The sequence below is a fragment of the Myotis daubentonii genome, chromosome 18, assembly GCF_963259705.1.
Source record: "Myotis daubentonii chromosome 18, mMyoDau2.1, whole genome shotgun sequence".
NCBI lineage: Eukaryota > Metazoa > Chordata > Mammalia > Chiroptera > Vespertilionidae > Myotis > Myotis daubentonii.
This window is the reverse complement of record NC_081857.1, coordinates 35,456,544-35,482,021: the sequence shown is the minus strand read 5'-3', so window position 1 is coordinate 35,482,021 and position 25,478 is coordinate 35,456,544. Positions and strand designations below refer to the sequence as shown.

Sequence of the window (25,478 nt, the reverse complement as noted above, 5' to 3'; positions counted from 1 at the left end):
CGGTGTGTCCCTAAAATTCATGTGTAGAAACCCTAGCTCTCAATGTGACTGTATTTGTAAATGGGGCCTCCAAGGAAGCAATTAAAGTTAAATAAGGTCATATGGATGGGGCTCTGATCCAATAGGGTTAGTGTCTTTATAAGAGCTCTTCCTCCCTACTTCTCCTCTCAGGAAGAGAGCCCTCACCAAAGACCAAATTGGCCAGAAGACTTTCCAGCCTTAAAATCTGTGAGAAAATAAATTTATGCTGTTTAAGCCACCCATTCAATGACTGATACAGGCTGTAAATGAGAGAGCCAGAATTTGAACCCGGAATTCTACTTCCATAGCTTACTCCCTCAGCCACCTGCTAAAGTATAAATTCATAAACAAAACAAACCAGGTGGATTAGAAGTTTGGCTGAACGTGGACTGATGGAGTAAGGTTTCTCCCTCACCCCAGTGAATAAGGGGCAGAGATACATGTGTAGCTCGTGTGGCGTGTTGAGGACAGTGGGGATTAATGTGTTCTTTGGACTTGTCACTCCTTGCCACCTGAACTGTGTACAGTTAATCAGTACTCAGATCCACCCATAGTCCAGATGGTCTGCACGTGTCACCAGGCTGAGCCTTCTCCGTTCAGTGGCACAGTCAGGATTCTGATTTAAATATTGCTTTCTTGTCTGACACTCCCCTTATTCCACTGGGACCTGGTTATCCCATTCTAATTGTGTCTTTATTGCTTTACATAAGACAAAGCCTTTTATAACGAGTAAGAAAATTGAAAAGCTTTTAAAAACTTCTATGACTCACCAAATATGCAAAAACCACAACCCAATGAAGCCATAATTAAAGTCTATATAGACTAAATCCCTCACTGAGTAGAGTTTTGCATCCTCTTACCACAGGGTATCCAAACCCTTTGATGTATGTTGGGCCCTCTTGCTCATAGACCTCTGTCCTATCATCACTTTCCGCACCGTGAATCTTATGCCACCGTGATTTCTCAGTGGAGACGAAGTCGTGTCTGGCAGGAGGTACAAAGGGAGGCTTCCTGGAACATGTAGGGAGAATCCAGGAAAATGACCAAGTGAAAGTTAAGTCAAGAAGAAGAACAGCGGTAGCAAACAGACAGCTTTCTCAGCGAGAATTCTTGCTTGTGCTGAATCCAGAGGCTGCTGGCATAAGAGAGCAAGACTTGATTTAGAGGGAATTTTGCCCACATTTTGGTCTTTTGGCTCTCATCCTGTGTAGGATCATGTTGTAAAAAACAATCAAACAGTCTCTGAAACAAAATATTTTTCAGAGATAAGTTTATATTTACCACCTGAGGCTGCAAGTCTGTGGCTTTGACTACCTAGATGTAAACCAAAGAGATTCTGAATAGATGACTTCTGGTATGCACATACAACATTTACTTTGGTTTTATTGCTTTTAGCATCTGTTAATTCAGAGAGAACTAGCCGTCTGTTCTGATAAACTTTAGGTGGCTTAAATTCTCTGCTATGTTTTTCCAGCAAAGCTTCTTTTAGGGCATTTGAAAGCCTCCTCTCTTTTTTTGGTATGTCCACGATATTTTACTTAAAATAGTGATATTTTTACTTAAGGGATAAAAGAGAGATTGTAACTACATCAGCATCCATTATAGATCCAGAAAGGAGCCAACTAAAGAGAAAAGGAATAGAACTGGCTGTTATTTTTAAATGACATTCTTCAAATATGACAAACTGCAAATAAACTGTATATTGCCCTTTAAGGGTGAGAGCCAGAGGTGGAAACTCCACATATGGCCATCCAGGGAACAGTTTGGGGTTTTCAAATGCTTCAATGACTCCTGACATGATTTGGCTTTGGAATTCATCTACTTAAAGCTGAAGGAAGACAAACTCTGAGACTGATGGTTGCTACTTGTTTTACATACTTAACTGTGACATTTTTACAGCCATTGCCAATTGTTATATCAAGTGTCATATAAACTGTCCCGGGTGCAGTAAAAACAGCCCCTCTGAGAAATTTTAGGACAGTCCCGAATGTCTGACGCCGATGAAGATGACTTTTCCTCCCTCTGTTATCAAGATGAACACACTGAGCGTCGGAGAAGAAAGCAAGCCTGCTCGGAAATATTTTGACACGAAAGATGGCAGCAGGCCTCCATCGTGGTGCTTTGCTTGTCACCGACCCTTCTTCTACGACTAGGACCAAGCCTGGTGCCAAGTGGCAGATGCCTTTCCCTCATCCTGCTCTGCTGCCAGAGGCCTGACTCTGACCTCGCCTCTGCCTCTGGCTTCCCTTTGGGATGAGTTTCTACATCCTCAAGACTTGGTTGTAGCCCTCATCACATTCTTCCCATATTTATGTAAGTCAGGCCTTCCCCTTCCTGACTTCCCCATCAAGGGAGGACAGCAAAGCTTACCATGTGGGACACTGGGCCAGGAGCATGAGGCAGGGGTTGAATTCCCAGTGGCTGGACATAGAGCCAGGACTGTTGTACCCAAAGCTAATTTGGACTTTGAGAACAAGACGGATGAGTCTGGCTCAAGTTCCCAACTTGACCTAAGTGAGAATTGAGGTCTAGACTTGGGATGACCATGTGTGGTCTATGACCCTGCTTCTCCAGGGTGTGGCCCCCAAAACAGCATTGTGGGCCTTGCCAGGGCGCTTGTTAGGAGTGCAGGATCTCAGCTTCCCACTCCCCCTCTACTGAATCAGGTCCCCAAATGACTTAGGTGAACATTAAAGATGGAGAAGCACTTCTCTGGAAAACCTAGGGCAGGGTCAGGGTCAGGGTCATGGGGACAAGAGTTTGGAACTCAGTAGGGATGAAATGGAAGTGAAAGCAGGTTAGGAACAAGCAGGTAGAGGCCAAGGTGAAGAGACAGCATAGTTGCTGCCAACACCAGGGTGTGTGAGAGCCCTCCTCCCTGTGCTGTGGGTGTGTGGTATGTAGATATATCCAGACTGAAAGCTGAAAGACCGAAATCCTCTCTTCAGCCTACAATTCGGATGTTGGAGGACAGGGGGCCCATCTTGTCCCCTGTCCACTCAGGACCTTGGGTGGCATTTGCACATCACAGATGTGTAGCTGGTCTCTCCTGAACTGAGTAGGTCCCTTCACCCACCCTTAGGGTAATTGTAGTGGAGAGTCACCACTGCTTCTGGTTTCCCCCAGGAGACTCCTGGTAAGATAAAGACACTTTGCTGTTTTCTTTCCCAGAAGCCACCTTGCTGGATCAGAGAAGATCCAGCCCTCTATTCAGTGAAAGTCCAGGCAGTGCCCCAGAAGACCAGGCCCCCACCTGGGTGTTGAGCTATTAACATGCCATTTCTGCATAAAAGAAAAATGGACTTTCTGATTCTTGCTATTATTGCGGAAAAGTCAGTGCGTAGATGCCAAGTTCAGAGCCTTGCTGTGCACTTGGGGGATTGTTACTGCCAGCCCCTGCAGAAGGCCGGGAGTGAGCTTGGCTTGCAGCAGCCTCCTCCTGGCAAGAGTTAACGCTAAGGTACGGCTGAAAAAATGTGAAGGCAGGAGAGCCAGCTTGGGGGATTGCTTTTGCAATCAGAAGACGGCCCAAGTCGGAGCTGCAGAGCCCTTTGAAGGGGTGCCAGCTTGGACACATGTTTCCAATTATCATATGCAATCTCGAGACAGTGTGCAAGTTGCACTTTCATTATGTCAAAGTGAAAGGAATGGTAAGGGCGAGATAAAGGGGGAGAGGCCCGCTGAGCTGGAGACTGCACTTAGCCGTGGCACCAAATGTTAGCCAAGGCGTCTAGCTGGCTTCACACTCAAGTCCATCCCTGGGTCCGGGGCACATGAGGGCCTTCCTTTTTCCTACTTATTTTTTGGGGGATCAAGGAAATCCATCCCAGCTGATCAGGACGGGTGGAGGAAGCCCCATCTTCAGGAAGCTACTTGACAGGCTCTTCAGCATTTGGTCTGAATACAAAGATATCCTGTGTCCACCTGCAGGACTTCACATGGTTGTTCTTTGAGTTTTCCCGAGGTCTGTATTTGCAGGAGAAGCTGGCCCCGCTGCCAGTTTGTGGTTCACGATGAGGTGAGAGGATAGAGGCTGCTCTCTCTCTCTCTCATCCAGACCTGGGAAACCTCTGGTTTGGGTTTTACCTTGTTTGAAAATCTGGAAGAAGTCCCAGCACAAACAGTAATTTCACTCAACCTTTTCCCCCAAACACGATTCAGAGGTTGTTTCCTTTGAGACGTCTTCCTGGTTTTACTCTTCCCATCTGATTGCTTCTCATTGCTGTAGCCATCGCTCAGAATATTCATCTGCATAATTTGTGCATTGCTCTGTGTTTTGAAGTTAGTCTGCGGGTGCATGTGAGTGTGGAATGTACATCCTGGCTCTGCTTCTTAATGCTCAGTGGCTCTGTGAGTGTATATGTATATTGTGTGTGTGTGTGGGGGGGGCTATATTTACTAGTATGTGCATATAGCTGTGTGTATGTTTGCATGTTTTATATACAATAATTTACTATATGCCAAGCACTGGACTAAGTGCTTTACAAGTCGACAGCGTAGGATCTATTATTATCATCCACATTTTCCATGTAAGAAAACTGGAGTACAGAGAGAGTGAGCGGTCATTTGTCCAATGTCACTCAGACAAGCTGGTGGTAAGGCTAGGGTCTGACCGTGGCCATCTGATCATGTTCTTCGCCATGACACCAGCCTCTGAAAAGTGCTGGGATGAGTCCCACGCAGTGGCCTCAGGAGGGACCTTACCTTCAACTCAGACCGTTAACCCACTTATTGCTGACACAGGGTAGGCACAGACAGGCCGGGATGGGAACTAATTCTATCTGACCCGCCCTAAGACACTGATTGAGTGCCTGTGACCTGCAAGATTGGGTCCAGGGGCTGCAGCCCTGGGTTTAAGGGGTTCTCCTCAGGCTGCTGCCGGGGAGGGCCCGCCCCACCTCATGTTGGCCCTGGGCCGCCGAGCCATCTCCACCCGCCCAGGTGAACTTTAAGCAGGTCAGCGCTCTTCCTTTGCCGACCCAAACTAATTGGAGCAAAACAGAACCCACATGCTGGACACATGGAAACTCTCAGCGCCAATGGTTTATAAACTTGCCACGGGCCGAGAGAGCAAACACATCCCAGAGCACCGTGGAGAGGCTCGCTGGCAGTGATGCGTGAACACAGAGCGCGCAGCCTCGGGCATCTCCGCAAGGTGCTCCTAGTACTGGAACGAGGAGGCTTGCTCCGGCTAAGCCACGTTACCTGCCTCCTACGGGGCCGGCACACGGCACACGCTCAGTAAATGCTAACAGTCATATTAGCTTGCTCGTCACAGAGTAAGCCCGTGATGCATTTACAAAACGCTCTGTTCACGAACCTCCTTGCCTTGTTGAAAGGTGTTCCACCCTGTTCCAACATCCTTTCAGGGTTTCTCAGCCAACTCTACTTAGTTCTCAGAACTAAAATGTATTCCATCTTCTTCAATGCCAGGCACTTGTGTATGTTTATATTATATAATTTATATCATTTAATTGTCTCCCAGCCCTCTGTCCTCATTACACAGATGAAGAAATTGGAACTCAGAGAAGTGAAGCAACTTGCCTAAGGTTACACAGCCTAAGTAGAATTATCCTGCTTGTCTGGCTCCAGAGCCCATGCTCTTAATCAGGTCTCTAGCATCTAGGTCAGTGGTTCTCAACCTTCTGGCTCTTTCTTTTTTTTTATTTTTATTTTTTAAATATATTTTATTGATTTTTTTACAGAGAGGAAGGGAGAGAGATAGAGAGTTAGAAACATCGATGAGAGAGAAACATCGATCAGCTGCCTCCTGCACATCTCCTACTGGGGATATGCCCGCAACCCAGGTACATGCCCTTGACCGGAATCGAACCTGGGACCTTTCAGTCCGCAGGCCAACGCTCTATCCACTGAGCCAAACCGGTTTCGGCAACCTTCTGGCTCTTTCAATACAGTTCCTCATGTTGTGACCCAACCATAAAATTATTTTCGTTGCTACGTCATAACTGTAATGTTGCTACTGTTATGAATCATAATGTAAATATCTGATATGCAGGATGGTCGTAGGTGACCCCTGTGAAAGGGTCGTTCGACCGCCAAAGGGGTCGCGACCCACAGGTTGAGAACCGCTGATCTAGGTGGTCTTCCCGAGCCCAGAGCAGAATAGCTGCTGGTCTTACTCTTACCCTCTGAGCCCGGCTGTGCCAGGTCCATATTTTTAATGCCCATGACCAGCGGGTTTCCCTTACCCCATCTCCACATCTGCCAGCAAACAAATACCTAGTGAGCACCTCATCGTTGTTACTCTCCTACAACCACTGCAGGATTGTAAGTTTAGAACAAATCACTTTGCCCTCCACTTGCATGGGACCTGACTGTTTACTTTCAAATGCATGGTTTTGCTTTAGCTCTGGGCTATAGAAATGCTTATTTTCATTCCACAAGGGCAGGAGCTGAGGTCAGAGAGGAACAGTGGCTTGCTGAGCGTTCGCAGGCAGGCATGGGGAGCTGGGCCTAGATCCTGGTACCAAGTTTGTACCTTCACATCCGACTGCTTCCTCAGCACCAGGGCCCCAGCTCCCCACTGTCCCACTCAGGCCGTGGAGCAGAGACTCTGAGGTCACTGCTGAGTTGGGCCCTGTGTTCCTGCGAGCCCCTGCCCAACGGTCAGTCCCTTTCTTCCAAGGAGCAGGGACCATGTTGCCCAGGAGGGGCAGCCCCTCTGTCCTCTGCACCCCAGGTAGGGGCAGCCCCTGATCCCATCACACAGATGATGCCGAGACGGTGGTGGGATGGACAGCAGTCCTGGGGTTCCTGGGAGTGAAAAGAGCCGTTTGGTTGTGTTGCAGACCTGTCTCCCGCGGCAGGATGTCTGTGAGGGGAAAACAGGTCTCAGGGAGGCTGGGGCCTGCGCTGGGAGGGGGTCAGAGGACTGACTTGGAACATGAACTAGGGTCAGGCTCCGTCTCCCAGATCCAGCATTTTGCCTCAGCGTCATCGCTAGGAGAGCTGGGCTGTGTCAGGCCGAGGCGGCAGGGACTTTGGTTGCTGGAGGGACGCTTTGGAGAGGGAGCTGCTCAGGGGAAGGCATCTGCTCTGACCTCGGGCTTTCCGTGACCCGGGCACGAAAACCTCAGTGAGGCGCGCAAAGGGAACGTTTACAAGACCGACCTGCCACTGCTGCTCCTGCGCAGAACACAGCGGGCGGTTTTGAGCCGTTTTTCAATGTGTCCAAGCGTCTGGGGCCTGGCGACCCAGGACGGCCCCTTGGGGGCAGCCCGGGTGGGTCTGGAAGCCAGAGCTCCCCCCTGTGTGGGGGGCAGAGTCCAAGTTGCAGAAACCACCAGGCTCAGGGTTGTTTTTGGACCCCTCGGTTCAGGCAGACTGATAATCCCATGCGGTGTGTAAACACATTGGCTCCAGGCTCGGCCTACAGCCAACGCTGCCTTTGGGGAGGGCCGCGGTTAGTGGGGTCAGGGGGGCCTCCGTTACCCACCCCTCGGCCTCCATCCTCCCTTGGAGGCTGTCTTCCCTCCAGGTCTTGGGGACCCATGCCCTGAAGTGTGGAGTGGCTCCCAGATCCAGACTCCACGCTGGTGGAGACAAAGCCAGCTTCCCAATGCCCCCGGCCCCCTCCTCTCTCACCACCTCCGGGGCCCAGCAGGCCTGCGCAGCCCTAGGAGAAAGCGCCCGGGAACTGTTTGTTAAGAGGGGCCAGGATGGCTGAGGCCCTGGCACTGGTGCCCAGGGAAAAGCCGCAGACACAGGTCAGCGGGAGGCCTCTCCCCCTGCAGTCTTTATCTGACCAGAATGTTCTGGTTGGTGTTTCTTTAACATAAATCTGCATTCTAGCTGCAGTAGCGTTGATAGGAAAGCAGGGCTACATTTCATCATGCTTTCGCCCTCATCAAATTCCTCTCGTGCCAAAGCTCTCTACGTTTCTAATTCGCCCTATTTGGGTTGGGTTGGGGGTGGGGTGGGCCACGGAGAGTTACAGAGGAATAAGCACGATTATTTGCTTTTTATATCAGAGGGACAATTTGGGCCAGTTCTCATAAAAGCTAGGGTCAGGGAAGGGGTGGGGGGAGAGCAAAATTCCCATTTCAGTGTAAGTCTCTCTCTCTTGAGGGGAGGTAGTTGTGCCTTCAGAGAAAATACAAAACAAACAGAAAAGTTACAGGGCAAAGTGGCATCTTGAGGCTGGTTGGAGTCCTGTTCTGGGCTGTAACCTGGAGTCTTTCTGTCACCTCCATCTCTGTCACCTCCATCTCTGTCACCTCCATCTCTGTCACCTCCATCTCTAAGACAAGATGCTCTTGACGTTGTCAGTGTTGATTAGCACCCATCCCTCCAAAAAAGAAGACCCCCCCCCCCCCAGGGTGCTGGGTCTCTTGGAGGCAGGGGAGGCTGGTAAAGGTGAGATGACACCTTCCCCCTCCTCCTGCTCCGTGTCCCCCTTCCCACACCCTCCCGCCCTCCTCTCTCCCCTGGTGGCTCCCCTGTTGGGGAGCAGCGGAAAGGCACTGTTCCCCTGGCGTGGCCCACCTTGCCTGGTGTATTTGTGTCGGTTTTCGCTCCAGTTACTTGTGTCTTTCCTACCCCCACCCTCTCTCTGAGATCCCATGACCCTGCCCACCTTCGGACACTTGTGAAAATCACCCAATTAGAACGAAAACATTTTCAAGTTTTTTTCAGGGCAGGTCTCTGACTCCCCTGAGCAGAGGCTGACATCGGAAGGGCTGCGAGGCCCTTCGTGGGTAGCAAGAGTGTGGAGGCCCTTCTGTTTCCTCGGGTAACGAAGTCTTTCTGTGGGAAGCGGCTGGAGGAGACGCTGAGGACAAGCCATTTAAGGACTAAGACAATCCGAACCGTGAAATCAGATCCACCGTGACAGGCCTCATGTGGTTATTTCGGTGCAGCTCTGCCAAATAGCGCCTCAGCTTTTTGCAGATCTTCCCCTAGAAGCCGGCCAGCCTCGCGGGTCCTTGGTGCGAGTCTCCTCCTGCCTACAGAGTGAGTGGGTCCCCCCAGGACGGAGCCTTCCAATGAGGCCCCACAGACTCCCCGAGTGGAGCAATCAAGGCGCATGCATCCAGGCCGAGGGGCAGGTAATCCAAGGATTAGGGAGCTTTGGCTCTGGAATGCAGAACAAAGTTGCCATCCAGCAGACTTCCCTTCCTAATCACGTCCATTGTGGGCTAATATCTGAAACCAGTTAGCCTTCCCGGAAGCGGCAGTGCTGGCTGGGGTGGGCTGAGGGCTCCAGGCAGGCCTTTCAGGGGAGCCAGGGGCTGTTGCGGACAACCTCTCCCTTCCCCCGCCCCGACCCCGGCCGGCCCCAGACTTGCAGATGGTCACCCTGGGGAAAATGACCGGAGTGGCAACACACAGGATGCTTCCAAAAATTTAATAAATAATGATATTTCTTTAAAACTGTATAAACTATAAATTACCATGCAGTCCTTATAATTTAAAATAATTTACAGGTTGAGGTAGGGAGGGGCCCAGGAGAGAGTGGAGGGAGCTGGGGCGGGGCTGGTGAGGGTCAGGCTCTCCTCCCAGCCTTCCTGCTGAGCACACACACGCAGGCCGTGTCTATCCGGATGAACCGCCAGGCAGCCTGCTTGTCGTCCATGGTCAGTGCCTTGACGAAGGTGTGCGTCGTGGTGCAGTACGAGTTCCAGTGCTTGGCGTCAATGCCCCGGCACCCGCTGTCCACGGGAGTGGGGTCCCGGCACTTGGTCTCGAAAAAGTACTGTTTGAACACGCTGTTGTTGATGTTCACCTCTCCCAACACCATCACCTCCTTGCCCTTGATGTCCGTGGCCGTGGTCTTGTCCCCCACCCACACGCTGATGCTGTCGCACACCGAGAACTCGCCCCTGTGGAAGATGGGGTGGGACGCGGAGCGCTTGCTCCTGTGAGTCCTGTTGAAGGAGGCCGCACCACCGGCCTCCAGGTCCAGCGGCTGGGTGTCCGCGGCCACAGGCGGGGGCTGCGTGCTGAACAGCACGCGGGGTGAGCGCAGTCGCCGCTTCTTAAAAAGCTTGGGGTCCACAGTGATGTTGCAGGTCTGCCCGGCCACCCTGGCGGCTATCGCCCGGGCCGGGGCGCTGCGGGCTCGGCGGAGGGCTGTGTCGAGGGAATGCTGCAGGTTCGTCCAGTGGGCTTGGGGGACGGGGTGCCCTGCTGGGACATCGCTCTCTGCCTGTGGTTCTGCCTGGATGCCGATCAGAAGAGCTGTGATCAGAGTGTAGAACAACATGGACATCACGCTATGCACCTGAAACGAGGCAGAAACGAGGGTCATGCACGGAGGCTCTGTCGCACCAAGGCAGAGTCTGGGTCGCGCAGAATCGGCCTCCCAAGAGGATCACAAGGAGGCTTCACCCGGGAGGCCGTGGGCAAGGGGACCCTGGAAATGACCTTCAGCCGGGACACTTTCGAGAGGGAAAGGGGGTGCTAGGAGCAATGACACTCGGACCACAGGCATAAATAGGCCTGGCTCAGACACCCGGCTATGAGGTCATCCTCTCAGGGGTGCGCTTTTCCAGGAAGGGGCAGAGGCCCTGAAAGTCTGCCCTGTGGCCTGGTATGAACGTGGAAACATCGCTCACAGAATCCCTGGAGCTCTCTGCCTGCCAGCTGGAGGCAGCCGTGAGCGGGTGCGTGTGCACATGCATGTGCACCGGGAGGCAGCGGGTGAGTGGGCCTCCTCTCCTCTCTCCTGCCCAACAGCTGGACTCCCTGTGACGGCAGTGGGCAGGGCTGCCTGGGACATGTCCGGAAGCCTTAGCAAGAACACACACCCTCTTCAGAGCTGCCGCACTGTGTCAGCTCTGAGATCCCGTGACTCTGAACACTTATTATGAATCCATGAAGCATCGTGTTTGGCAAAAGCTGTGTGGTTCTGAGACCATCTCAGTCAGCCAGCCAGCCCGTCTGGTCAGCCGCAGGCCTCGCCTATGACGGGACACTGATAACGTTCCCTCTCTGTGCGTTGTTGTGAAACTTTTCAAATATGTTCACTTCTAATTTCCCATTAGCCTGTGAGTTAGGTTAGGATTTATCCTCTTTCTCCCATATACGAGGAAAGCGATCCACAGAAAATCAACCAAGAGGCTTAAAGTCACTCACACACACTGGAACAGAGATAGAATCCAAACCTGGTCCTTTACTGAGCGAGTCCACCCTTCCATGCTTTCCTTCCTCCCTCACTTTCTCCTTCATTCTTCAACATGTCCTTTCTTTCTATTATTTGTTCTTAATGAGAAGAGATCAAGTGGCATATCTATGTCTCCCCAAGAGGCAGTGCAAGCCCTGAGCATGAGCCAGACGGGCTCTGAGCTGCATATGGTTGCCCACCAGTAACCAGCCACCCCCCCGCCCGGGTCAATTAGCTGTGGCACTAGCCCTCTTCTTGAGCTGGTGAGCCTCTGTTCACATGCGTAGATTCATATCAATTGTCACCTCCTCTGTGAAGCGTCCCCAAGTCTTCTTAGCAGGGTAAGAGCATCCCCTGTAGAGGGTGTTCAGATTCTAAGTCTATCCCTTCCCCCACCTCCCCTCCCCATGCCCATGGGTCCTTCTGCTCCCTGCCTGCTTGTCCAGCCGGGCACAGATACCACCTGCGTCTTGAGACCTTCTCAGATCACCCCAATCAAAAGTGATCTCTTTCCATTCTCAACTTCGGAAGTGTGTGTGTGTGTGTGTGTGTTCTCTCCTACTAAATCAATGTAGTGGGAAGAACTCTGCATTGGACCCGGGGTTAGAAAACCTTGTTTGGATTCCCAGCTTGGCTACTTGTTCACAAAAGGAAGTCACTAATCTTTCAGAGCCTTGGTTTCCTTATTGATACAAGTGGGCAATAAACACCATTTCACAGGGTTGTTGATAGGATTAATTAGGCGCTCATAAAATCCTCGTTAACGCTGACTCACTGTCATATCCTGTGGCCAAAGACTTCATCTTTCTGAATTATATAGCTGCTTCTTCGCGCCCTGAGCTCACTCCATCTACATCTTGTCATAGCACCTTGTTTTACCTCCATCAGGCTTCTTTCAAAGTGTAATGATTGGAGCCTGGCCCCCCACTGGCTGTGCCTGGGGGACAGAGCTGTGCCACACCAGCTAGTCACTCCATCCCTGGCACCCTCCTAGTGCTGTGGATAACCACTTACACGCCTGTCTCCCCAAGAGAGCGTTAGAAGCTGTGCCTTTTGCATTTAAATATCCCAGGGCCATGGGCAGTGCCTGGCATGTAGTAGGTCCTCAACAACCATCAGGAGAAGGGACGGAAGAGTGAACAGGGATCGCCAGGGCAGCTCCCCATCTGCCTTCTGTCCACCAGAGCTCACGTCTGGATTTTGTGCATGTGGCCACACCCAGCGTTCCTACTGCTTTAAAGCGATGCATTCCGCTCAGTACCGTGCTTTTCTGCATCTGGAAAATAGCTCTTTGATCAGATACCAAGAACAAGGCCATCGCATTCTTTTCTCTTTGGTCACTTTGAAAACACTCGTGTATGCTCCAGTTCTCCAGCCGGCCGTGCAGGGGGTTGGGGCACGTCTGGGCTGCTGACCACGCCCGGTTCTGTTGGCCAGTGGCCGGGCCGATCAATGCCCAGCGGCTGTTAGAGAGCTCATCACTCAGGTGGCAGCGAAGTCAAGCCCTTTACTTTGGTTCCTTTTCATGCTTCATTTCTCTCTGCTTCTTAGTACACGGTATCTCTCATTAGGTAGATGGAGGGAGAAGAACTGAAACTGATATTCATCCCTCTCTACCCAAATTAGAACTTGGATAAGGAAATGAAAGAAAGGACTACACTGTAGGGTCTTGATGGCAATAAGGGCCATATTGCTCCCTGTTTCCCCTTTCCAGGGGTTCCCACCTCACTCCAGTCTCCCCATTGGTGCTCTCACCCTCTTCTAAGGATTCACCTGAAGTTGCTATGTTGTCGATGCCTGGAGACTGACACCTTAAGATCGAGGCATCTGAAACAGTCCCTCTTAGGACCATCACCTCCTCCTCTTTCCTCAGCAGCAGCAGCCCATTGGGGGCCCCTCGCTGATTACGCAGCCGTTCCACGGCTACTGTCTCCTGACCCCTCTCCCCATCCTTCTCCGCGTGTTTCTGCGCATGCCCCTTTCTCCATGCCTGGGCCCCTGTCCTTCACTCTCCAGCTCCGGACCTGGGCTCACCGCTGGACTCCGCTCTAGTCTCGTGCCCTCCCTCCAGCCCTGTGGGTTCTGGTTCAGGAGCATCTCTGGAAACTGTAATCTCTCCCCTCTATACCTGGACCCTCATCTCTCTTCTCCCAGTGCCTGCTAGCCCTGGCCGCACCACTTACCTTCTTAAGGTGCTGTTCTGAGCACATCAGCCCGCTCTGAGCACCCAGTGGTGAGCCGGTTGTCTCGCAAGCCAGTGGGACTGCTCAGGCACACGTCAGGCCCTGCCCGCCTTCACTGCCTCACACGTTTTGCATTCCCGGTAAACAGAACTCCTCCCCGGAGCGTCTGTTCTGTGCTTCCCCACCATTGGCCCCTTTAGACTCTTCTGTCCCTGGCATACTCCCTGCCGCCCCTCCCTGCGTCTTTTCTGCTCCTATCTCTGCTGGCTGGACTCCTTCCTGTTGTCTTTTAACACCCCACGAAGATGCCACCTCCACTGGGGAGCTCTTCCTGTTTCCAAAGAGACAAACTCTCCCCCTCTCCATTCTAAAAGCATTTCCTCCAGTCGCTTGTCACAGTTGTGTTCTTGTCTTATCCTTCCTTCTAAAGCAGTGGTAGCCAACCTTTCGGACCTCATGGGCCACCAGTGGTCCACGGACCACCGGTTGGCGACCGATATTCTAGAGGGCAACCTCCCCGAGGGCAGAACATCCTGTTCATCTCTGTTGTGTCAGGTGACCTCGGGCCCGCCCTCCCCCCCCGCCCCCCCCCCCCGTCCCCCGCAGCTAGCTCCGCCTCTAAGAATCTGAGTGTGTGGCAGGATAAAAGGCACCGGTGGGTCCCCCCACGCTTAGTCCCTTCAGTGCTCCGTAACTTCTCCATCTGAGTGGTAACATTTAAGGTAGCTTCCAACTCTGACCTTCTTGGAGTTTAAGCAATTACAGTCACACTTTGGAGATGTTGTGGGTTTAGTCTCAGGCGACCACAATAAAGAGAATATTGCGGTACAGCAAATAGCACAATTTTTTTGGTTTCCCAGTGCACATAAAAGTTATGTTTACATTTTCCTGTAGTCCATGAAGTGTGCAATAGCATTGTTTCTAAAAATACACTGAATAATACCTTCATTAAAAACGACTTCATTGCTATAAAATGCTAACCGCCATCTGAGCCTTCATTCAGCGAGTGGTAATATTTTGCTGGTTGAGGGTCTTGCCTCGATGCTGATAAAAACGAAATATCTGGGATGCGCGGCAAAGTGAAGCGTGATACAACGAGGTCTGCCTGTACAAAGCTTCCAGCTCTGCTGAGTGGCCTTGGCAAAGCTCTCACAGGCTAATGCTCCCTCTCAGCCCACCGTTCGCACATAGCCGTGGGGCCTGGTGGCGTGCACTCTGGGCCGGGATTTGCATCATGGACAGACAGTTTCATTAAGATTTGAAGATACTCTCATCTGAGTTTCAGAGGAAAAGGTGTTATTTTTTAAAAAATATTTATTTGATTTACCATAGTGTGCCCTTATAATCTTTTTAAACAAAAAAAGTCTTCCTTTAAAAAAATCATCAGTAGAAAAAAAAAAAGAAGAAACAAGTGTATTTTCTATTCCAGTGATATAATGCACAACGCAGTTTACAAAAGAACATTCTGTCCTTAGTTGGAGTGAACCCGGCAGGACTTTCATCTTATTATTTTTAATAACAACCTTTGAAATGATGACAGTCCTGACCAGGGCTCCACTAAGCGGAGCTCCGGAGCTCCGTGAGCTGAAGGGGGGGCGGTGAAGATAGGCTGAATGTGTGAATGCTCCCTGATGGCCCTGCTCCTCCCAGAATGGAAGATAAATGACTAAGAGTGCGGGGACCCACCGGTGCCTTTTATCCAGATACGAACAGGCTGCCCAACCCTTTCGTCTCTTCCTGGGCCAGGGGTACCTCACACCCGGCCATAAGAAGAGACATTCCGGCATCAGGTGAATGAGCTTTGTGTAGGTTTTGGCCTCATCTGAATAGGGGATGAAGCTGCTGGACAGAGCTAAGCCACTGGCCCCAAATAGGAGGGCTGAGGCACGGGGAGGCTCGGCCACCTGCCTTCGGAGGTGCGTTGCAGAGGGGAGTAGATCCTTCCCGCCTCCAGGGGCTAGCGCCAAGAGCTCTTAGTGATGCTCGGGCCAGAGATTGCATCAGTGAGCCAAGGTCACTGCCTGTTAGTGAGAGGGGAAATTCCTGCGGCTGAGGAAATCCAGCCTCCTCCTCCTCCACCTCACTCGCCACATTATGACAGCGGGTCAAGGGTCATGTCTTGTTTTACTCTCGGCCTCCGCTGTAAATGTAAGCGGCTGCTGTCTTCAGTTGTAGACTCAGAGACTCTCAGTGGTCGGGGCCTGTGTGGGGTGTGAGGGATTCTGTGGCTCCTCAGCTCCCCGGGGAGGTAGCCCCGACCAAGGCTGCGGTGGAGAAAGGCACCCAGCCCTTTGCTAGCTTTTCCCAGGGGAACTGGAGGGGGTGTCAGAGGGTCTCAAGTCCAGAGGTGCAGTGCATGGGAATCACCCGGAGAAGGTGTTAAACCACAGGCTTCTAGGCCCCTCCCCCGGTTTCTGATTCGGGAGGCCCTGGGTGGGGCCCGGAAATCGGCATTTCTCACAAGTTCCCAGGGGATACTGGTGCTGCTGGTCTGGGGACCACATTTTGAGAACGACTCCTCCAGCTCAATCGTTGAACTTGACAGAGCAGAGAAATGGGTCTTGAAGGCTAAGTGACCTGGGGTTATGCAGGCTCCACAGGCGGGCCCTTGACGTTGCTCAGCACTTTCCAGGGGATAGAGGACTGAAGTCCCACACACGTCGTAATTGCTGGGATCCTGGGCTAGGTTTACTCAACCCCCGACATCAAAGTGAAAATTCCTTTCAACAGACCATACATCTTACCCTCCTTAAGCCACAAATCTAGATACCAGGAAACATTTGGATATTTAGTTATTTTAAAATCTAGTTTATCAGGTTTCTGGGCCTCGCGTAAACTTGATCCGAAAGCACTTAAAATGCCCCTGGTGGAAATAAGCAGCCAGAACACGCGGGCACATGCGGGCACCTGCGGTTTATTGGTCACTGCAGGGCAGAATGGAAACAGAATCTACTGATCCTTGTTCTTAGAGACACATCTTAAAATGAATGAGGTGAGATCTTATTATCATCTCTTGGACTTAACTGTCTCATTAACCATCACAACAAGCCGGGGATATAGGCCTTGTTATTTCCCTTTTGTAGAGGAGGAAGCAGACACGGTGAGAGTAACTGGACCACGGGCACATATCTGGAGGGAAAGGAACTCAGAGCCGGGCCTCTGCCTCCACATCTGGGCTCTCCCCTCGCTCCACTCCACGGCCAAGGGCACGGGAGTGATCAAGGACCTCACATCCCATAAGGCTGCCTGCACAGAGAGAGCAGGAGCTGTGTGAGCCCTGTGTCCCGTCACTTTAGTGGTGGGCGCTCAGACTCCCAGCATGTCCCTGGAAGCCCTGAGAGCACAGGGACTTCCTCTCCCACCTGGGCCAGGAGAGTCACATGTGTTGGAGGTAGGCCTTATGATCAGCAGTGGGATCCAATGCCCCTTCCCCAGCCTGGGGCTCATTTCCCGCCCTCCCGGCAGTTCCAGAGCCAGGAACCACGGTGAGATGGACACCCCCGGCGCTTACCTCAGTGTGGCCAGGACGGAAAGCTGCTTCCTTGGAAAAGCCGTTATTGGGCCCGGACGCTGAGCTGAGCTTGGGTCCAGCATGCCATCCAGCCACCTGGACTGCACGACCACGGGCCAGGACTCTGTGGGAGGAAAGAGCTGGCATGAGATGGGCACTTCGCCACATTCTCAGGCAGATGGAGAGCTGTGCCCCAGGCAGGAAGGGAGGGATGTGCCAACAGGACAAACCCCATTTCCCTGCGTTCTGGGATTTTATCAGCATCAGAGCTCAGAAAGGAGCTAGAGCCCAGCTTCCCAAACTGCTTGGGGCTGGCCTTGCACAGACCTATGGTGGCATCTTGTGCCAGCGCTTTTGGTTTCTGCTGGGACACAGTCTGGCTGATCTTATGCCCAGCATAGGTGCTTCCAATCCCACACCAGAGTCCTGCTCCAACAGACCCCTAATCCAGCACCAACATGGATATTATTCTGTACACCACACACATGTAGATGTAGTAGACCCAACTCGGGACCAGCCTAAGATAACATACAGAAGGAAAAGTCTTGGCACTTGAGAATAAATTGGCGCTTTGATAAAAATCCAGGCAACCTGACCACTTGACAGATAACAGAGAGCTCTACAGGACTGGGATGGGAATCTCAAGAACCATTGCACAAGCCAAATTCCAGGAATCAGAAGCTATGGGGATCATTCAAGGAGAAAAAAATGCTACCCAGTTTTAGGTTGTAGTTCCTGGAAGCAATGGAAGGTTTCTATTTTCTCACTTGTGTAAACTTCATATATATAGGTGCTTTATTCATTTAGTCAGCAATATTTCCTGAGCACCTACTATGTGCCAAGCACTATTTTAGGGGCTGGGGACACGGCAGTGAATAAGACGACAAGGTCTCTGCTCTCATGGAGCTTATAGTCTTGTGTAAATAAATATGATTATCTTCAGATTCTTCTTATGCCATGAAGGAAATACGTGGGGTGTGATGATAGCAGGCAAGTGGCGAGGGGCTACTGTAGACAGGATGCTTAGTGAAGGGTTCTCTGAGGAAGTGGCCTTCACATTGAGATCTGAAGGATGAGAATAAGAGAGAAAGAGAGAGAGAGAGAGAGAGAGAGAGAGAGCATTTCAAGCAGAAGGAACAGCAAGTGCCTAGGTCCTGAGGTAGAAACAAGTCGAAGTTGCTGAGTGAGTAGAGAACAGACCTAGGAAATAAATTGGGATGAGGTAGAAGGAGCCAGGTCTGCATGGAAATAGCTGGGAACTATGGTTTTATCCTAAGGGAAATGGAAAGGGAGTGAAGGGATTTAAGCAGGAGAGTTACATGACACTTTTTAAATGAATGAATGAATGAATGAATGAATGAATGAATGAATGAATGACTAAACTGTTGTGCCTGCTGCAGAAGTTGTAGGGTGTGGCAGCTCTAATAAAAGAAAAAAATTATAGGATGACATTGTTACCCTTCCTGTCTATATTCTCTTTCCAACGCCCCAAACTCCTTTCCCCTGGGCCTTTTTCAAGTCTTTTTCCACTGTGGATCCCCACCAGTTACCTTCCTTCAAACCCCCTCTCATTTTGTGCTACAGAAGCAAATATCAAGGAAGACACTGTGGCCCCAAGTCCCTCACATAGAGGAGCCGAGGACAGAGAGGTACAAGGGCCTCCTGCTGCTAGAACCGTGAACCAGGGTGCATCCATTCCTCTTCCTTACCCACTTTGCTCAAAACAGCCTCTTTGCTTTGGAAGAACCAGGAAAACCTTCCTACTCAATTGGGGTTCAGGCCTAGAGAAGAACACGTGCTCAAAGACTCTCAAAGAAGGTTATGTTCTGCAGCAAAGAACATTTCCACTCTCTCTGGGTTGGATTTAGCACAGGAGAGGGCGGATGTCATGCGCCCCAGGGTAAAAGGTTGGCACCATGGCGTCTGGTTCCATCACTTGTAGGAAAGGGGATCTGATCTAGTCCACACTCTTTTTTTTTCTTTTTAAGAAAATCTTTATTGTTGAAAATATTACATATGTCAGGGTACCAGAAACTCTTCGTTTTGGTCCAGTTTGCTCTCCTTCTAGGGTAGGTCACTCAGTGTCTTTAAGGAGTTCCTCCGACGCAGCGAGAGGAACTACCACAGGTGCCCTCCAGCTCTGATCGTCTGTGACTCTATGAGCGTTAATGTTTTCCAGCCCACATCCCTACTGGGTACTTGACGAATGCTTTCCCCCATTCAAACACTGGAATTCATTCATCCCATTAATTAAACATTAAACTTGCAGGTGCCATGCCAGCTACTGTATTAGGTGCTAGGGACACAAATAATACAAAATAACATTTAACCTCCAAGAGCAAATAATCTCGAGGCGAGGAAAGGCCAGCACAGGGACTTGTCACATACTTAGCACCATGCGATAAGTATGACGGGTAGTGGGCGTGATATGGGAGGAGGACTTAGTCTTACCTGGCCAGACTCACTAGAGGCATACGTTCCTAGAGGAAGTAACATCTGAGAATGGTTCTTAAGGATAAATAGAAGCTTGTTAAGGAAGATGGGGAGGAAAGTCATCACAGAGCCCCAGAATTCAAGAACTGGCAAGAGGTCCAACGTGACTTCATAGGGGGTTTGGGGAGAGGTGAGAGGAGTATGTGATGGGCCTTATACAGAAGTAGGTGCCTCTGAGCTTGTAGAGTTCACTGCTATGGCCCGCCCACTGGCTGCAATTTCACAAAAAGCCTCCACTTTTTATCTAGGGAACAACCAGGGAAGTAAGGTGACTAGAAACATTCTGGATATTCCACTATATGCCAGGATGGCCTCCAATCTAGATTGGAGAAGAAGAGTGAAGTTCAAAGTAAATAAAAAAACGCTACAACCTCTAAGCAGACCTGCCTTTCTGGGGGTCAGCTATAGACCAACCGCAAAAGGTTCCCTGCCCCTGTTTCTGCGTTCTCTGGGCCACGCTGCCTTGGCGCATGCCCGAGCGTTGTATCTGAGGCCCTGGCTAGCATCTCCCATGCCCTTGGCCTTCTCTTGTTCAGTGCAGGCGCAGGTGGCTCGCTGCTGGGGAGAGAAGTCCACTGTCCAGAACACTGCAACACGACGTGATTCTCACAGACGTGACGGCCATTGTTTTTAGTCTCATGCTAGTAAAGGTTGCGGCTCTAAAATTAAATCTGATTTAAATATTACCAGTTTCTAATGCAAAAATATTAGGAACAAACAACCCAAAGGCATCTCTATTTTTAAAACCCTGTCTGTTCTCACGAGGTAATCACTTCATCAGATGGCTCTCACACTTTTATACACGCATGAAAATTAAACCCAGCTCCTCTCAGGACCACGTTCTGTTCCTTCCTGTAGGGCACAAAGGGATACTGGTGAAGTCTGGGGTGCCTCTTCTAGACCCGGACAGCCCTCTCCTATCCTGGGTCTCATGCTTTACAGCAGTGATTCTCAAAGTAGGAGTATTAGCAATATCTAGGAACTTGTTAGAAATGCAAATTCTAATGCACCCCCTCCCACGCCCGAGTTTAAGCCTGTTGGTATGGTCCTCTCTGTTGATGCTTGCCTCAGCGTCCCCTTTAGTTACTTTCTTTTTTTAAAAAAAAAATATATTTTATTGATTTTTTTACAGAGAGGAAGGATGAGGGATAAAGAGCTAGAAACATTGATGAGAGAGAAACATCGACCAGCTGCCTCCTGCACACCTCCTACTGGGGATGTGCCCGCAACCAAAGTACATGTCCTTGACTGGAATCGAACCCGGGACCCTTGAGTCCGCAGGCCGACACTCTATCCACTGAGCAAAACTGGTCAGCCCTTCACTTTCTTAAGGCCTCAGTGATATTTTGGTCAATTGTAGCCAAGAAGCTTAGATGATTAATGGCAAGTTGTTCAAAATCTAATCAATACATAGTTTAAGGAAGCTGACCCTCTGCTGGTAGTTTATCAGGAGGGAAGGGCATTGGCTCAGCTACGGCAGCCTAACTTCAGTCAGCACCCTGCAGAGTCCTCCATGCTCGTACTCTGTGGAAGGTTCTACCTCCCTCTTGGCTCCCACTTTCTGCTGCCCTCCCTCACCCCAAACCCTCTATGGCAGGGCCTCTCAACCCTGCCACACGCTGGAATCCTCTGGGGGAGTTTTAGGAGCTCCTGGCACCTGTCCCACCTCCAGAGATTCTGATTTAACTGGTCTGGAGGGCCACCTGGGTCTCAGTTATTTATAAAGCTCCCAAGGTGATCCCAAGGAAAAGCCAGGGCTGAGAACCACTGCTGTTCAGTGAGTGGGATGCTTGACATTGACTTTGATAAGCTAGTAATTAAGAGAAATTATCAAGAAATGAACATGGTTCAGCAAATGTAAAGTGCAGGTGTGGTCACATTATTGGCAGCAAGGTGTGAGAATATAGCTTGCAGACTCTCTGGGGGATGCCGTCCCCATCTCCCCTGCTGCCCCCGCTCCCCACCCGTCCTCCCACCCCCAGTTGTCTAGATGTAATTGACATTTGTGAATTGGAAGGTTTTCTTTTTACTCCTTGCATGCCATTTAAAATGTTGTTTGATGTCGGAGCTATGGTTAGCTTATTATTAAGCCCAAGGATTACTGGCTGACATTTTTAATACCAAAGATTTGGGGGTGCTTGACCCCAAAGATCTCTTGGATGACTCTTCAGAAGTAATGGCCGGCTCCAAGAGCAGCTCACACCACGTGGAAGATGCTAGAGCGCTGGTGTGAAGAGCGGGCTCCTTTCCCCGGCTTCCACCTGCTGGTGGTCTGCGAGCTGGGAAAACTCACTAAAAATGTAGAGCTTAAGAACACATTGTGGAGGGCGTAATAATTGTTTGTGCTGTGGCTGTGGTTTTCATTGCCGTAACCGTTCCCTTTAATTCTCTCCTCTCTCTGTTAGTTCTTATTCTGAGCCTCTACACAAAGAGAACATTTGGAGTCTTTTGCGTTGCGTGTCTGTTTTCCTAATTTTTAGCCTAATCAGAAGCTTTCTATTATGGATTATGACTGTGAGGTTTGCTGAGTAGGAGCTCTTTTTTTTTTTTTTAGAAAAAAATTCAATTTTGGCCATTTTGAGATGATTTGATGTGTTTTAACTATTTAGTGGTTTTGGCACATCCAGTAGGAAAATAGTGCATCTGGCACCGAGGACTTAGGAAGACATTAAGGTTCAGCAAAACCGCTATTCTTTTTCACTGGAAATTTCAATAATCACAGCTCTAAAGGGCCTTGCCACACACTTCCCTAAAAGAGGAATGGTCCTTTGGCTCTCTCGGAGATTCTGGGATAAATTACAAAACCCTTCCTGGCATTTCCCAAGAGAGTCAGGCAGCTCAAGGAAGAAGCTATTGTGGTTGATTGACCTTGAGCTGCAGAATCACAGAGCATTGGCTAGGAATGTGCATGACACTCCGGGGTGTGTGGTGGGCCAGTCTGTGTGGCATTTACCTGACTGGGTTCCTGAGCTGTGCAATGCCAACACCACAGAAAGGCTTTGGGTACTTGCAGCATTAACGTGGTGAAGATAAGACATGAAACACACAGCGACCTTCTATTATAGAGCTGAGAGCAGTAAATACATTTTTTTTTTTTGCAGGAATATGCTGCTAAATAACAGTCATTGTAGTGCAGCCCATCAAGTTAGCAAATTCCAGTAATAAATCTGTAATCTCCATGGGAGTGTCAAAAGCAATCGAATAGTTTTTCAAACTTTTCTGTGACCCTAAGAAAACATCTCCTTGGTTCCAACTGGCTGATCCTTAAACCACAAGAAAAAGATCCATTTCAGCTCTGCTTTCGGCCTCTCCCTGCCTGTTGTTTCCATATTTGGGACTAAGAGCAGACAGAAGTACTGGGGAAAAAGGCGGACTCTCAGGTTGGCTGGAGTCAAAGTGTATATCCAATAATACCAGCACCTATCGGGGTCCCCAGCCCACTGGAGACCTCGGGGGACCCCCTGGGATGGAATATGTACGTGAATGAAAACAAAACGTTGCCAGTGAACGTGAACTCAGATCCAAGCCCTTTATTCTATTTGTGTTATAGGATTAAATGTCCTCAGCTCTTCTTGAGCTAACCTCTTCCTCTCAGTGTGTGGTATGTTTTCCAAGCAATGGGTCAAGCAATGTTACAACATATAAGTCTATAATGCAATTCAGATGTAATTTAAGGAAGTCAGACAAGCTAAAGATTCATAGTCCTGAGAAAGACCAGAAAAAATCCTGGTTTAACAGACGCAGTGTTCTGGGGCTTGAAAAAAAAGGCAGGCAGTCCACCCTTCAAGGAAAGAGGGATGCAGGACAAGCTATGGGACCCGAATGTAAGGATTCCAGTAGAATGCCGCCTGTACCTTGAAAAATGTCCGTGAGGCGAGGGGATTTCTGTGTCACTGCAAAAAACTGGTGCATCTCAACCAGCCTGCATCCGAGAGAACAAGGACCACATGTAGCCAGCCCCAAACACCCCGGGGGGAAACCGAGTCCCAAGGCCACGTCAGATGCCTTCTGACTCCCCACCACTCTGGAGTGACAGCTGCCACCGTGTCTCCTGCTCCCTGTGCATGGCTTTGAAACCATCCCAGTCCCAGTGGGCTCCTACCCCACAGGGACATACACAACAGATGAAGGAATGTCGGATGTCATGGGTGTGGTTAACTGCCCTGAAGGGCTGTTGGATGGGTGTCCTTAAGCTTCCCTCAGGCAGTCTCACCTAGCTCTTGTACTGTCTCGGGAGGAAAGGTCAGGGGAGGTGGAGTCCTGCCGTCCCTTCTAAAGTCACTGGAGTCCCACATAATCATATTTCAGAACATTCCCAGTCTTCTAGTGTTTCTCTCTTTAGGTTTTACTTGACCGTGACATGAACAGAATGAACACTCGGCACTAGGAAATTCACCCGGAGCTCACCAGAGGCCCACAGAGTGCATCTGTCTCCAGGGACCGGCACACTGTGGGCGATTAGACAGTCAAAGAGGGGCAGAAGTTTCCCCACTCAATCATGATAGTGGTGGTGGGGGGAGGTGGGGAGAGAGAGAGAGAGAGAGAGAGAGAGAGAGAGAGAGATCAGCCACTCACCCTGTTGCTTCTAAAGAGTTAAGTTTGGAAGTTTAAGACTCAGAGAAATAGAAACTAACTTCAGAATCTCAGTTGTTATTTTACATAATTAGACCGTTGGAGCCCTGAAGAAAGGGCACTGATGACTCTGCGGTCCAGTGGCTTCCCCTGGCAGCCGGGCCGACGGAGGCCCCACCAGTTTTCAGCTGGGTGACCTTTAGCAAGTGACTTAACCTCTCTGTGCCTCGATGTCTCCATTCAAAAATCGGAATAATTATACCTTCCACCCTGGGCTATTGAGAAGATTAAATAGAATAAGCATGTAGCCCAGTGCCTGGCACCTTGTTGGTGCTACATAAAGACAGGGTGTCCCCCAAAATGTATACATACTTTAACAGCTGATACGTCACTTAATTTTCACTCCTTTTCAGGTTTAATGGGTTTGAAATAATGGGTGAAGCCAGACTAAGCTTTGAACAAAGAACATTTATCCTAAAGTGCCACTAGACTTTTTTTAATGGGGATACTTAAAAGATAAAATTTACAAAACTGGCAGCAGTTGACAAATCGAGGACATGCACATACTGAACAAAATGATTCTTGATGCTTATGATTCCACTGCTTCACGTTATCAGCAGTGCCTGGACCAGAGCGGCCATCAGTATGAAAACATTGGGAAATAATTATTCCTGTCTGTAGATTCTTTTAAATGTTTCAAGGGAACTGTATGTTAATCAACACTGACTTTATAATCATTCAAAATGGGTAAACATTTCGGGGGACACCCTGTATTAGCTATTCTTAATATCATTAGAGACAGTCAGCTACTCTCGTCATCAGGCAGCGAGTTACTGGCAGGCTGGGCGCAGAACAGAAGTGAAGCCCGTGTCCACCCCGTGTCCCCATCTGGCCGTCTCTGTGCTTTGCGTCCCAATCGTGGCCGCAGTGGCTGGCCGTGCACATGCTCAGTGGCCCCGTCTGCAGCTGCAGGACGATTATCTGCAATCATTTGCCAACCAAGATGCTGAGTAAGAAACTGAAACATTTGCCTCTGAAATGATCCATTTCCTTCAGCCCTGTTGCAGTCAAACAGAGGATGCTGCTCGCTATAACTAGTTGGGGGCGACAGGGAGGGGCCGGCGGTGCAGTGCAGTGTCATTTGGGTACCGCAAACACTTGCCGGGACCCATAGAGTTAACAGCATCTTAGCGTAGGTAATTGCCCCTTCCAAGGGGATACACCAGGAAAGTGCCCTCATTGTCAAATTTATGCTTAATGATCCAGGGATTTGGGACACATTTAGGCACCACCTGGATGGTTGACTTCTTGAGGTCTTTGGTGTTTTTCCGTCTGTGGGCCGGTCCTGGACTGGGCACTGAATGATTGTTTACTGAACAAGACTGAAAACTCTCCACACAGCTGCACCCAGCTTGTTCACAGTGAATCAGTATTTCATATTATGTTGGGAAAGAACAAGTGGCCCTCCTTTCTATTCCTGGGTAACTTTGGCAATGCGGCGTTTCCCTGAAGGAGCGCGCCCCCTGGGTGGGTGACAGGTGCACTGCTGAGGAGCTAAGAGACTTCGCTCAGT

The 25,478-nt window shown here is 50.1% G+C and overlaps 1 protein-coding gene across 2 annotated transcripts in view; it reads right to left on the bottom strand.

The window, feature by feature from the left end:
* Positions 1 to 9,374: 9,374 nt before the first annotated feature.
* Positions 9,375 to 25,478, bottom strand: part of NGF (nerve growth factor) — a 49,200-nt gene continuing 33,096 nt past the window's right edge. For both annotated transcript variants that reach the window (XM_059673339.1, XM_059673338.1), the window contains exons 2-3: positions 16,841 to 16,964; positions 9,375 to 10,264 (exon numbers count right to left, since the gene is read on the bottom strand). In XM_059673339.1, coding sequence (XP_059529322.1) covers positions 9,527 to 10,252 — 726 coding nt within the window. In that variant the 5' untranslated portion in view covers positions 10,253 to 10,264; positions 16,841 to 16,964 and the 3' untranslated portion in view covers positions 9,375 to 9,526. The remainder of the gene's footprint in view (positions 10,265 to 16,840; positions 16,965 to 25,478) is intronic.